Genomic DNA, 15,117 nt, shown 5'->3' with positions numbered 1-15,117 from the left:
AGTCTAAAACGAACATTTTTAAAGAGAAATGTTGGAGAATTTCGATATAAGAGAAGAGGAGCTTGAGTTTGTTGCCCAGACCTATTTGTTTGTTGGCCAGCCCTATTAGAACTGCAAGAGGTGTCAAAGCTTACGCTACTCCTATACGTCATACATCGCGTCAGGGGTTACTCTTTTGGCATAAGTCGACTTGCATAGGCCATCTGCCGGAAAAAAGTTATTTTAGTTTATAAAGTTATAAATATGGATATTTTTCATACAAGGCCTTTAATAACCCCCTGGAGCTGTATGGATTACTTTTACTATGGATGGATGCACTCTTTTGGACTTTAAAAGCAGGACCGCCATTCACCATACCATTATAAAGCTTGGAAGAGCAATGATATTTTTATTTATATATATAACTGATTGTGTTCGTCAAGATTTTGTTATTTTTTGGGGTGAACTGTCCCTTTAAGTGACTTTAAATTGACACAAATGAAAAAAAAAAACAGGTTTTAATTTTTAGATATTTTAAATGGAAAATAAGACAAAATGAAGTGAGCTGGTGCCTACTGCCTAGTCGGCTTCCTTCTAAGGTAGCATTTAAACTAGATACTGATTTGGAAAGCTCTATATAGCCAGCTATTCTGTGAAGCACACAAATAGCTCTTGTCCGCAAAGCACACTTGACTATAAATTAATTTCAGTTTGATGTGAGCATGTTGCTAATATCTAACGTTGTGATGCTCTGATAGTTTAATAAGCATAAAAATACAGAGCACAAACACATAGGGTGAAATGTTAGATTATATTATTATGCTGTTTTAACTAGACTAGACTATTGTGAATTTTAGTAATGTTTTTATAAAATTATTTTGGGGATTTTATTAGGTACATTTAGCAACATTTATTCTGCTTTATCCGCCATCTTGAAATTATTATTATTCTTTTAAATAAATTAATTGTAGGATGTCTTCAGAGCATACATGATGTTCCCTTATAGGTTGCCCTTATTGACGTCTCTTATTTTTAGGAACCTTAAAATGCTGTCTAGGTATAGGAAGCTCACTATAAATAGCTTTTGTAACAGAGCTCATTCTCTCTCTCACAAACACTGTCTCTCACACACACACACAGCGGTAGGACAGACTCCCTGCACCCCCTCCTAATCCCTGTCAAACGTGAGCTCAATGCAGAGCACTGTACTGTATGTTGCCAAGGAAACCTATTTTCGGTTGAGGATGAAGTAACAAGAACCTCTACAGAGGTTTACAGTGCAGCTGCAAAAAGAAACAGCTTTTCTCTTTGAGTAATCAATATTTATGTATATGTCTGTCTGTCTATCTATCTATCTATATATCTATCTACACATCAATCCATCAAGCAAGGCTGCATTGTATCTCTCAGATGTTGTCATGGTGTCTAGCAAATGCTGAGCAAACAAATGAGGTAGAGATGCTGAAGTCAGCAGAAATAAAATGCAGAATAAGACAATAGAAAGGGAATCAGAGAAGGTAAAAGAGTGGAGAACTGAGATAGAAAGATAAAAAAACGTGTGAGAAAAAGCACGAGAAGGGAGGTGGGGAGTGAGAAGATGAAAAAAAGAGAGAGGGAGGGGGGGGGGGGGGTTGTATTTCTTCCACTCTGTTTTGGAAGGGAAGGACTTTGACGTTCAGCAGCTGGGAAGCGCAGTAGGAGAGACTCCACACTCTTCCTTTTCCTCCTCCCATGACTGAGTGCTGTCTGTATCTCCAGGAAATACTGCCGCAGCTCCCGCGGGTCGACACTACAGAGGACGAGAGAATTGGATTTCAACAGCGCTGTGCGCAGACAGGCAGGGACAGGTGCTGCAGGCGAAGAAAGGAGGAGCAAAGCAAAGCGGAGACACGCCGAACTGCTTCAGAGGAGGAATTCTGAAACAGCTGTCCAGCAGACGTCCAGCCTGCGAGAAGTAAACCCTCAAGGGCAGAAAGAGAGAGAGAGTGAGAGAGAAGACGAAAGCTGCAACACGCTGCACCACCCAGAAGCTGACTAACAGTTTGGGTCAAGGCACTTCTAGGACGGGAAACACAGAGCGGAGAAAACTGGGACATTAATCTGCAAAGACACACGAGCAGGTAAAAATAGATACTGCTGGATTTTTGCAGGTGTATGTCCTTGATAACAACTGATTATTTAGATTACATGCAGATGTCGTAGAGTGGTTCCTTAAGGGTATGTTTCTTGAGTACAACCTCTGATAGATGACATAAGATTGAGAAATTGTTGTATTCATGGAGCATGTGGCTGTTATTTGCTAGTTAGGCTTGTGAAACCTCTTTCCACTCGTGCACATGGCTGTCATTACGACATGTGAGGTTTGGTGCTGCAGAATATGTTGAGCAAATTCCTACACACCACAAAACAAGGGCTGAGAAGAGCAAAGCAACCTGACACCTGGCTCTTCTCTGCTCTTCAAGCACATACTCAACTGTTTGACCAGAAGAGAGCTTCTGAAATTCCTCTGATACATTCCACCGTCCAACAGAAATTGGAAAGTCAACTTGACTCCTGCACGCATAAAGCCAAAGACAATAGCAGCTTGAGAACAGAAGCATTGGAGATGGATAGCAGAGTGTAAAACGTATGAAATTGAGGAGAAAGAGACCTCGCTCCACCCGGTTCCTCTAAAAGCAGCACCAATCCCAGAGTGTAATTAAGGGTTGCTTTATGTAACACACTGGAAACCTCAAATTGGGCAGAGTGCTGTATTTGCCTTTAATCATTTAGAACATTGTCCAAAAGGAAGGGTCGTTTGTGGTCGGAGGAATTTGAAAGATTGAAAGCTTAGGCCTGAAACACCCAAGAGTGGAGGAAAAACCTGAACCACCCAAGAGAGGAGAGCTCGGCCAGCTCAGATGAAGGCATGACATGCTGTGGGAGATTGCACAGCTAAAAAGAACAGCCAAAAACATCCAAATACAGCATCGTGATCTGCAGCAGCAACTTCTTAGACGGGTGGTCGGGTTTCAGCCAAAAAAGGCTCTAGCTTAAATTGCTCGGAGGGAGAATCAAAAGTGGCGCAGTTGCGGGGCTGAAGAGAGTCTTAACACATCTCTGTCTACAGTGTCATCATTGCACTTGTTTAGATCAATGCTCACACTTGCTCTAATAATAATGTGACCCACATACTCACACGTGAGTTATTTCCTGAGTGCCAGCAGCATGCAATAAGATCCGTCTTCAGACTCCGGCTATCACCTCTCACCCCATTTGGTCCTTTTTACACCTGGTATTAAGATGCGTTTTGGTCAATCGGATCAAAAGTAGATGAGGCAGACACATACCCATTTACACCTAGTGTTTTAATCCATCTCTCTTCTGTCCACTTTCAAGCTTTCTTTGTACTTTTTTTTATACTTTTGATCTAATGGACAAAATTAATGTGCTCAATTTGCATATGAACACACCCGTTTCTGCTCTGATAGCCTCAAAACCAATGCCGCACACTGTGAGTATGTGTTAGAAATCAGAAATGGTGAGAGAACTTTGTGCTTGGTACGTTTTTTTGTCTTCAAACTAAACTTGGGTCTTCAGCTGACAAAGTTTAAATCCTGTCTGGCTAGCGCGCTTCCCATAATGTTTATATATTATTAGGTTAGTAGGCGGACAAAAATGGACACGCTGAGAACATTTTAGACTTAGTTTACACCTGTATTTATCACACAGAGAAAAGGGGTGTCAAAATTGTACCTTTAGGGGTACAACAGCTTGTCACTGTACCCTTAAAAGGACATCTTTGTGCAAAAAAAGTGCATATCAGTACCTTAGAGTATAAATAAATACCTTAAGGTACTACTATGAACCTGTTTTTGGTAAAAAAGGTACAAAGATATTCTTTTAAGGGTACTGCCCCAGTGACAAGCTGTTGTACCCCTAAAGGTCCACTTGTGATCCGATCTACCAAAACAAGTAAACAGCCTTTCTGTCTCATTTTGCCTCATTCTATGTTATTTTCTTTCATTCAGTCTCATTTTGTCTCATTCCATCTCGGTCAGTCTAATTCTCATTCTGGTATTCTCAGTCTTATTTTCTCACATTTTGTCATATTCTGTCTCATATATTCTGCCTAGTTTAGTGTCAGTCTGATTTGTTCATAAACATGCAGTCTATATCTTCTTTTCATTCAGTGATATTCTTATTCAGTCTCATTAATTCCACCTAGTTTAGTCTAAAAGGGATAGTCACCCAGACAGCACCATATTGCCGGCCCAGATCCGGCCCACATCTGATACACGTTGAATCCACATGGCCCAGATCTGGGCTGACACTATAGCCGCTTTTCCACCGTCGTGCCGAACGGTTCTTAGAATGGTAAGGCACGATTGCAAACCGTTCACGGCCCGGAATTCTGGGCACGGCCACTATAAGCTCCACAGCGGAAAATGAAACCAGAACCGTACCAGCTGGCCTGGATCGGCACTGAATAGAACGGTTACGCAATGAGAACCATTTGACCCAACGATGGAAAAGCAGCTTATGTTGCTGTCTGGGATCAACCCAAAAATTCTCTTTGTGTTCATGTCATGGCGTTATTACGTAAAATAAATGTAAAATAAATCTCTGTATGATTTCAAATCGCTCTTTTTTCTTTCTTTCTTTGATGTTATACACTGATCGGTCGGAATTCAAACATACCTTAAATCTGCAGTGGTCAGGTGGTACAAGACACAGCTCTCAGAAAATGATGAGTTTACATTTTAATTACAAGTTATGCCAGCACGGGAAGGCCTTTTACAGTTTAGAATCATTACGGTAATTACGACATGGCGTGAACTCACCTTCTGTCAGTGCAAAATTGAATGGCTTTCTTCTGTATTCAGTCTCATTTATTCTACTTCAATTGCATTGTTCTATACATTATCCTAGTTCTATACATTAGTTCAATCTCAGTCTTGTCTTTTTAATGACATTCAGTCTTCTGACACTAGTCTGGCACAATTAACCACTTTCCGTCTCATTTGTTTTCTTATTCAGTCTCATTAATTCCATTTAGTTCAGTTTTAAAGGGACAGCCCACCCAAAACATTTTATTCTGTCATTATTTCCTCACCTTCATGTTGTTTCAAAACTGTATGACTTTCTTTCTTCCGTGGAAAATAAAATATTTTTTAGGATTTTTCATTCAATGGAAGTCAGTTGATGCCAATGTTGTTTGGTTCACAGTGTTCTTCAAAATATCTTTTGTGTTTTGCAGAAGAAAGAAATGAGGGTGAGTAAATGATGACTGAATTTACATTTTTGGGTGGAATGTCCCCATTAATATACCGTATTCAGTCTCAATTCCATCCCATTTTGTTCCTCTTCTGAATGAAGCTCAGGCTTCGGCTTATTCAGTCTGTCAGATGGGAGGCACGCTGCCGACCTGCTGACATGCACTTCTGAGGGGTGTGTGATGATACGTCCCCCCAGGGAAGGGGCTAGACAGATCCATCTCAGCATGGGCGTCAGGGCACTTGGAAGTGCAACATTTGCCCCTGGACTCTTTCCAGATCTAAAATGAAGGCAGGATATGGCCCTGAGATAAATCCATATCAAGAGGGTGTGAGAGGCAGCTGCTTAACTTCTAAACCTCAGCGTGGTAGATTGTTGCTCTGAATGGCATTGTTTGTTATTGTTTAACAAGTCATGGCATTGTACAGTTTATTCAAAACATCTCGCACCTGCTGGGGTTTAAGTTGAAGACTAACCATAGCTTTAACCCTAACCCCTTAACCTAACATAAGCATTATTTAGGCTTCCCTTTGAGATTTATTTCACCGGGTCCAGGGGTTCACACACCTGCTTGCTTTGATCATGCCGTGACAGCAGGCCTTATGTGAACTTTTTCATCAGTGCAAGCAAACAAGCACATTTCTGGACGTTGCTGTTTATGCATCTGCAACAGCACTCAAGATTAAACTCAAATGGGTTTGATTCAGTTGTATTTTAGTATTATATTTTTTATTATAGTATGTATTGATATTTTGTAATAGACTTTTTTATATTTCATTCCAATTTTTGTTTAACTTTTGGTCATTCTGTTATGTGTTTTTACCATTTTTAATAGATAAAAAAAAAAGTACAGAGAACAGGTTACTGGACATGGTTTTACAAAGAATATGAGAAAGTAGAAGACATATCTGGGGACAATCACAGCTACACACTCACGTTGGGTTTTCATGGGGACATTCCAAAAACTGTTCCCCACCTACCCATCACAGAAAACTTAGTCTGATTTATAAACTGTTTTCCACATGGGGACCAAAAAATGACCAAAGACATTCTGTCCCCGTAATGTAGGGTTTACCAGGACCACACACACACATATTTTCCTCTATCACTGACATGTAGCCACACATTCTTCAAGCCATCCCGATGATGCTTGTCACATTTAAAAATAGTTTTCCGTGCAGTGCTCCAGTGAGGTTTATTTGTGTTTCACTGCATCAGTGTCCAAAAATGCTTTAAAGCACTGTGAACTCGCACAGCAACCTCTGAGCTGGTGCAAAAAGTCGCAAAAAAACACATAGTTTGTAGGATTGACCAGAATAATGCCATTCATTCAGACTAAAACAGACTACATAATTGTCGAGGACTGCACTGCTGCTCACCTTCATCTTGCTCCTGTTTATCTGCTGTGATTTGTTAGGACGTTACCACAGGGGAGTCGTGTATTCCCAGGAAATGGAATTTCTAGTGTTTTGTAAACAATGTCCTCCCTGTCTGTCTCTAACTGGGATCTTGCGGGGATGTGGAACTTTGAGCTGTGACATCATTCAGACTGTCATCTTTAGTACTGTGGTGGCTCCATGTTATCAGATGGTAATGCCATGGTATTTTAATATTCTTTGTCCTCAAACCATATTTGGACACAGATGCTGTACTTTGTTTGATATTGTAGTATAGACATTTGTTACACTTTATTTCAAAAGTCTACTTTTCTAAATATAACTAACTTTGCAACTACATGTCAACTAACTCTCATTAGAGTGTTAGCAGACTGTTAGTAGACTGTTAGGTTAGGTTTAGGTGTTCGGGTTAGTAATAAGTTGACATGTAGTTGCAAAGTGATGTCTGTTGGGGAAGCATAAAAGTGTAAAGTGTTAGCAGATATCAAGCAGACAGTTTACTGAGAGTTAGTTGACATTGACATGCAGTTGCAAAGTTACTTGTTTAAAGTTTTTGCCATATAGACATTTCTAAATGTGACTTTCATGTTTAACATTTAGCATAACAATTAGCATATGATTAGCATACTTACATGCATAGGCCTATAAGCCTATCTAGGGTTTGAAATTAACAACCGCCAAATGCGGTGAAAATCTATACTGTGGTGCATGGCTAACGCATATCAACACACTAGCCTATGGCAGGTGATGGATGATTAATAAATTATGTTCTATCACTTTGCATGACATCGCTATCAGAGCCCTTCCCCTAAAAGGAGCCTCAAACATTAGCAAAACAACGCATAAAGAGGGAGCACACTGTGCCGCTCTTTCTGTTTGCGTTCTTTTTTTAAATACCTTAATTTAAATTTCCCATTCTTGAATCTTTTGCCTGTATTGTGATTAGATTCACTGTTTTGAACTGCCACAATGAAAATGAGACTTGCATGGCAATTATAAGAGAAGGCACAGAGAGTTTTGTTTTTATTTCTATATTATCTTTGAATGGTAGCTTTGATAATCTGGATTATTTCTGATATTTTTGTTTTGTTCTGAATGGCTGATAAATTGTATATATATATATATATATATATATATACACTATATTGACAAAGGTATTGGGACACCCCTCCAAATCATTGAATTCAGGTTTTCCAATCACTTCCATGGCCAAATGTGTATATAATCAAGCACCTAGGCATGCAAAAATAATTTGTAAAAGAATGGGTCGCTCTCAGGAGCTCAGTGAATTCAAGCTTGGTACCGTGATAGGTTGCCACCTGTGCAATAAATCCATTTGTGAAATTTCCTCACCACTAAATATTCCACGGTCAACTGTTTGTGGTATTATAACAAAGTGGAAGCAATTGGGAACAACAGCAACTCAGCCACAAATTGGTAGGCCACGTAAAATCAAAGAGTGGGGTCAGCGCATGCTGAGGCGCACAGTGCGCAGAAGATGAATTAGAGCGGAGACTGCGAGCCAGGGCTTCTCGTCCAACATCTGTGCCTGACCTCACAAATGCGCTTCTAGAAGAATGGTCAAAAATTCCCATAAACACACTCTTAGGACTTTCCACCTTGTGGAAAGCCTTCCCAGAAGAGTTGAAGCTGTTATAGCTGCAAAGTATGGGTCAACTCCATATTAAACGCTATGGATTAAAGAACGGGATGTCATTAAAGTTCATGTGCATGTAAAGGCAGGCGTCCCAAAACTTTTGGCAATATAGTGAAGGTTCTACTTAAATTATACTTTAAGTAACTTTGAGTACACAACTTTTTTTTTTTTTTAAGATTTATTATGATAGGACAGTAGGTAGACAGGAAGCGAAGTGGGAGAGAGAGAGAGGGACTGGATCGGGAAAGGTCCGCGAGCCAGGACTCGAACTCGGGTCACCCGAAGCGCAACAGCGCTATATGTCAGCGCACTGCCCACGAGGCTATTGGTGCCGACAGTACACAAATTTTAAAGTAAAGAAGTGTTTTGTTTGTACTGCAATTAAACTACAAGTGAACTCATAGGTATATTGATAGTTTAGTAGTCAAATACTTTTTTAGTTTATGAAAGTACACTGTTTCATAAAAAAGCAACATTTTTGTCAAAGACTAGGGGAGAGCAGGCACAACCTAATGCGGGGGTTAGTTGTAACACACATGGTTTAAAACTTTCCACACATGCCAGGATGACGAAACGTATTGTATTTACTAGTTGCCATATCAACATTATTTAGAGAAAAATTGCCAAAATTAAAAAATCTTTGGAAGATATCAATGAACATTTATTTAACCATAGCAAATGTAAATTTCTTACTTAAGTTTATTTTTCATCTCTGTTTTTTGTGTTTATTTAAAATAAGACAAATCTGATATTATTTAATATCTGTTATTTAACAGTTGAGATAGTTATTTAATGCTGATCTAACCAGCAGAAGATACGAGTCTAAATCTGTTTAAATCCCAGTTGTGCAGGTGGGGTGCGTTGTAACACTGCATTACAATGAGCCCCTATTAGAAATATGCTATTATATTCTTATAATGATTACAAAATGCCATTATTTTATTTTTAAAAGTTAATAATTGTATTTTATTGACAAAATATTTTAGTTTGTCTTGGATATTTTTTGATTATATCGGATAACATTTTAAGCTGTCATGTTACATGTTACAATGTGCCCCTCACGTTACAATGTACCCTGCACCTATGGGGTATATTGTCACATTTCACTTCCATTCTTTCGGGGTAAATCAAGAAAAAAGTATACACTGTATTAATGAAACAAAACCACATAATTGTACTAGACGTGTGAAATTAATGTGAGTAAATATAAATACTCTGAACCACAAGTGGATTTGCACAAACTGAGAAAGTCAGAAAGCATTAGGTTGTAGGACTCTCCCCTACATCCGGATCAGGTTCAGAACAATAACCAAACACAGACGGAGTGGATCGAGTCCATCAACACACTCAAAGCTTCAGTCGTTAACCCTTCCTGGGTCAACATTTCATTCAGTAACCTTAGAGAGTTTCAATTTGTATGCTGTATAATGTTTGATGATCACGTCATTTTACACTTGTTTCTGCTTGTTTCTTCTCCTGTGTTTTGACCCTGGAGATTCTGGACTCTTTCAGAAGATGCGTAATAGCGCCCCCTACCGTATAACAGTGAAAACATGGGTAGCCGGAATCTGTCTGCCAATAGGCCATTCCTATATCCAGTGAAGGAGTGTATTGCTACTTCCAGTCCCATCGCAATGCAATCAAAACTACTGAATCCTCTCGCCGGTGTTATTGCAGCGTACCCGGCTGCTCTAATTTTAAACATCACCCTTACCTTAGTTTTCACGATTTTTGGACACAACAAGAATCGAGGAAAGCATGGGTGAGACTGAAGCGGCGGAATTCTTCTTTTAAAATAATACGCGGGAGTACGTTGGTGTGTAGTAGACCTATGCATTTCCAAACTCAGAATGTTTACATCTTATATCTTCAACTTGCTGAAATTTTCCCTTCCAAATGTGCATTCTTAATAATAAATACATTTATTTCCCAACTTTAATCCAACTGGATTAAAACTACAAATTCTGTTGAGTTTGGAAAATTCTGTGTATAGTAATCATCAGAATATCTCTTCTCTTGTATCTGAAAATGTCCAGATTTTGAAAGGCACTGTGTAATATCATTGCGCCGCTGCACCCATGGTATGGCCAAGCCATTTCGGTCTAGAAAATCGCAACTTTTCATTTTCCATCGGTTTTAGTACATGATGTAACTATACACATCACAACATGTAAATAGGAAAATGTTGGCGTTATTTTGTCACTTATTGAGCAGTAGGCTAGCTGGAGCCGTTTACCGCCAGTCTTTGTGCTAAGCTAGGCTAGTGGTGGGTGCGTCAGTTATGGCACGCACAGAGAAGAAAATGGTATGTATGGACTTATCTAACTCTGGGGGATACGGTGAATAAGCTAAAGTCCGAAAAAGTCGGCATGTTCCTTTAAGTATATTTCAGAGAAGTACATAAAGTATATTCCTGAGAAGTATATAAAAAGTAGACTGAAAGTAGTTTAAAAGAAGTATACTAATAGCACACTTAAATAACATTTTCCATAAGGGATGTATTAGACAATCACATGCCCTATCTTCAAAACCTGCCTTCCAAACCCATGTCAAAATACTCAAAATTATTGACAGGTTAAAGTTACTGATTGGCTACGTTTTCTGAATGCCACTCTCCTGTTCCTTCCCAGGACTGTGATGGTTATGATTTCTCAAAGCATTTATTTCAACACCTATATCTGTCACTTAATAGGGATATTTGATGTAATTGAAAAATACAGATTCTCTGTTGAAATGCAAAAGGCCTCAGGTCTTGAACAGTTTAGTGAAGCAGGTCTTAAAGGAGTGAAAGGACATTGGGCTCTGCTGCCGAGGGAATGTGGATGTTTTTTCAGTCGTACATATTTGGCTAGCCGTGGCCCAGTCGCTGCTTTAGAGATTGTTTGCAGTCTGTCGTTGAGGGTCAGTGTTTAAAGGCCTCTCAAAAGGAAATATGTCCATATATGGCAAGAAGTCTCTCTCTCTCTTATATCTCTCTATCCCTACCCTCCTCTCTTTAAGCCTCTCTAAACTCTCTGCAATTTCTACTTTATCTCTTGAAATCCTTTCTTTATCTTTAAAGCTTCTTCACACATAGAAAAAAAGGTGTCAAAATTGTACCTTTAGGGGTACAACAGCTTGTCACTGGGGCAGTACCCTTAAAAAGGACATCGTTGTACCTTTTTTACTCCTAAGAGGTGCATATTAATACTTTAGAGTACAATCATTATTGATACACTATTAATATTAATATATTTACTTATCTTAATTTGTTTCATTGTCTTTTTTAAATTTTATATTTGTATTTGGCTTTAACGTATTTTTATTTCAGTTTTAATAATTTTTGTATTTCAACTTCAACTTATTTTAATTGTCTGTCTGCACCATCTCCAGAAGATGGTTTCCTAACAAGATAAAGATAAATATTTTATTTGATCTCTCTTTGCATGTTCCACAGAAAGATGCTTGAGATATATGTGAACTTTACTTTAACATTTAAACAAATAACATATTGGATTTATGAGTTCTATAAAGGCCTTTGATGCTGAGTACAAAGAAAACTAAAATGTTTCTCTATCTATCCAGGTAAAGGACATTCATTCAAACATCGGAGCTGGATTATCTTCAGTGAGGATTGAGGACACGTTTAAAACAGTGGCTCTCTGAGAATGTAACCCCTGCCCTTTTACTTTTTTGCGAGACTCCATCAAGTTTATCACACAACTGAGGAGTTCTGAACTTCCAGAGCCGTCTCGGTTCCTTTCCATACCCACTGGACTCTATAGCAGGGATGCCTGCCAAAACGCCCATCTACCTGAAATCCAACTACAGTAAGAAGGGGAAGAAATGTCGTCTGAGGGACATTTTATCCCCAGATATGATCAGCCCACCTCTCGGAGACTTTCGACACACTATCCACATTGGAAAGGGTGGCGAATGCGACGCCTTCGGTGACATGTCGTTCCTACAAGGAAAGTTTGAGCTACTACCTGGGAAAGGTGGTCTTACTCGACCTCAATATGGTATCCACGGGGAGTTCACGAGAGCTAATAGTGCGTCTGATGCATCTTGTGTCGAAACTCCATCACCGGTCCTGAAGAACGCAATCTCGCTCCCAACTATCGGGGGCAGCCAAGCACTGACTCTACCTTTGATCTCCACCACCATGTTTCCCATGAATCAGGACCATCTGTCTGAGCCATCTACTCCTCAAGCCAGTTCTGAAGATCTGGAAATCCTGCAGATGGAGACCCTGCTTCAGTCCATCAGTGTCTTCAGGAGTGACCCCAGCCCCGTCCCGGAGGAGGACGAACCTTCGATCGACCGCATGGAGATGCCTGAAAAATCTTTTGCAAAAAAGATGCACAGCAGTGAAAACGAGCTTGAAACGTTTTTGTCCGTCTTCGTTAATGGGAACGGCGATGCCAATGGGAACTTTGACAAAGGTAACATCGGTGATTCAGTCTTCCACGAACAGGAGATGTTCGGCATCAAGGGTGACTGGGCGGACAGAGATAGTGGCGTGGAAGAGGGTCGTCTATGTGATTCGGACTTTGAAATCTCCAAAAGCAAAAGCCACTCACAGGAGTCGCTCACACAAATCACAGGATCCCTTTTCTCTCTCGAACTCGATTTGGGTCCATCCATTTTGGATGACGTACTCAATATCATGAATAAGCCGGTGTCTTAGGTCATGACTTTCACAAAGAACCAAAAGGGAATCTATTAGTTTTGAGCCCATAAACATGACATGGCAATATTGAACTGAAGAGGTTGAACTTTCTTTCCCAGAGTAAGTTTTTTGTCTTTAGCTTCAGAGTATCTTGCACACCTTGTTTTGCAAAAATAATGCGACTGACACACAAAGCCTTTGTGCCTTTTAAGTTGCATAGACACTTATGTTGTACATGCAGATTAAATGAGGCTTATTCTGTTTACTGTTGTTCATGCACATCTACATCATACAAAAATCAGTGATCATGTGTACATTTCTGCAAACATATACAATCATCACAACATCCTTCACGCACAGATGTGTTTAGACTGACAGTTTCATTAACCACACTACCAAGCCTTAAAGGCATATACCTACAGCATATGTTTTTACGTTGTGAAGCTAAATATGAAATAAATAAATAAATGAATAAACAACTCTCTATTAGTTCATCATTATTTTTTTTATTTTCCGAATAGGGAAGACTGGGGCTAGTGGGCACAAATAGTATATCTCAGAAACTAGAAGGTTAAAAGTTCAATCAGATGTATTTTAGTTTTATGTATATCTTTTTTATGTTGTTTTGTGCCTTATAAAAGGTTTACCGTTTAAATTCACCTGAAAACCCTATAATAGATTATTTAATTATTTAATTGTCCTACCCTTATAATGTTATAGGTTATAATGTGACAACTTGCCCCATATAGTATGAGAACAAGTCCTGCTATCGGGGCATGTTGCCACAAAATATCAGCATGGGCTAAATTAAGATATTGGTCTATAATGCTGGATATGTTTTAGTCACTGCCGCAGATGAGCATGCAACTGTAGGTGGAAAGTGAAAAAAGAGGGAGATGAAGAAAAACAAAGGGAAATTGACTTTTCTTGTAAGCATATTGCATTCCTCAGATTGTGTCCTGCTGTGGGAGTGGATGTGGGTGAGATTGTGTCTAAAAGGAGATGCCAGTACTATTCGTTTGTGTCTTGTTGAGACAGAGAGAGAACGGCCTTTAGCATTCCTAGCATTCCTATGAGAAAACAAAGAGCACGGCCATAAATAAAGCCATTGGGCTGAGGCAGAGGGTCATGCTCTACACGGTCGTAAACGCTAACAGCCTGAAGACAAACTTTGTCCTGTACAAGGAGATCTGACTGCTGCAGTGTCTTAGCGACGCAGAGATTTGTATGCCTCAATGCTGAAGTTAAGTTGGAGAGCCAGACAGCTTCAACATAATTCAGCTTTTTCTTCGAAAACGAAAAGTACTCTTTTTTTTATTCGGGTTGAAAACTTTCCTTTGGAATCTGCTCCTGCAGAAGTCCACAGAAATGGAACACCTGTCCTTAATAATAAAGTTATTCTCATTCCCTCATCCCCCCTTTCTGAAAGGTGAAATGTGTAATTTCGGCACCACTAGTTTCACCACGTGGAATTGCAAAAAAAATGGCTTAGTTCGGAATAGCATATTAGCATCCTACTCTGTCTTTTTTTGCCAAATAAGATTTTCAGCCATTGACTGTTTTCAAACAGGTATCCTGAACTTATTTGTTTGATCATTGGTTGGGGGTTGATGTGGATGGAGGTCTCTGATAATATATGCTTATACCAAAGTCCCTTTAAGACATGTCCTTTAACTAGGCGGCCATATTTGAAACGTCTCTCGGGCATGCAAGTGCAGCTCCTATCTCTTTGAATGGGGAAACATCAAATTCTCCAAAACTGTTTGCCAAGCTTACGATTACATTTCATATTTGAAATCATCAATGAAATCTGACAACAACTGTCTTATAAATTAGTTTGTTTCTAAACACTCGAATCATGACAAAAAAAACAGAATTTTCCAGACTGGACCAAGCTAATGCGCAGTCCTAAGCGCGTGTCTCAGAACACTGACTGTTTCTTCTAACGGCAACTGCAATGACGTCATGACTTTACCAATCGGCGATTGGCTCTTATTTAGAAGGCAGAACTTATTCAGCCATATAGAGTGGTGAAGGTATGACGTCACTTTGCAGGCCAAATGGCAGCTAGCCTCACACTGGTCCCCTCGTCAAAAACCCTTCCATAGGCTTTTGGATTATTGCAAAAAACAAGCTCTGTGATCAACATTTTATGATACTGACACGTGTTATCCATC

At 39.5% G+C, this 15,117-nt stretch overlaps 1 protein-coding gene across 1 annotated transcript; it reads left to right on the top strand.

The window, feature by feature from the left end:
* Nucleotides 1-1,642: 1,642 nt before the first annotated feature.
* Nucleotides 1,643-13,421, top strand: cdc42ep3 (CDC42 effector protein (Rho GTPase binding) 3). The gene is made up of 2 exons (XM_079842844.1): nucleotides 1,643-2,099; nucleotides 11,854-13,421. The coding sequence occupies exon 2, from the start codon at nucleotides 12,059-12,061 to the stop codon at nucleotides 12,956-12,958; it is 900 nt and encodes a 299-aa protein (XP_079698970.1). The 5' UTR covers nucleotides 1,643-2,099; nucleotides 11,854-12,058; the 3' UTR covers nucleotides 12,959-13,421.
* Nucleotides 13,422-15,117: the final 1,696 nt, after the last annotated feature.

Source organism: Gobio gobio (assembly GCF_949357685.1).
Source record: "Gobio gobio genome assembly, chromosome: 18".
NCBI lineage: Eukaryota > Metazoa > Chordata > Actinopteri > Cypriniformes > Gobionidae > Gobio > Gobio gobio.
Note: the sequence above shows the minus strand (reverse complement) of the source record. Positions and strands in the feature narration are given on the sequence as shown.

Bases quoted from the DNA above. Each gene is read 5' to 3' on its own strand.
- cdc42ep3 (XM_079842844.1), top strand. From the start codon at position 12,059: ATGCCTGCCAAAACGCCCATCTACCTGAAATCCAACTACAGTAAGAAG.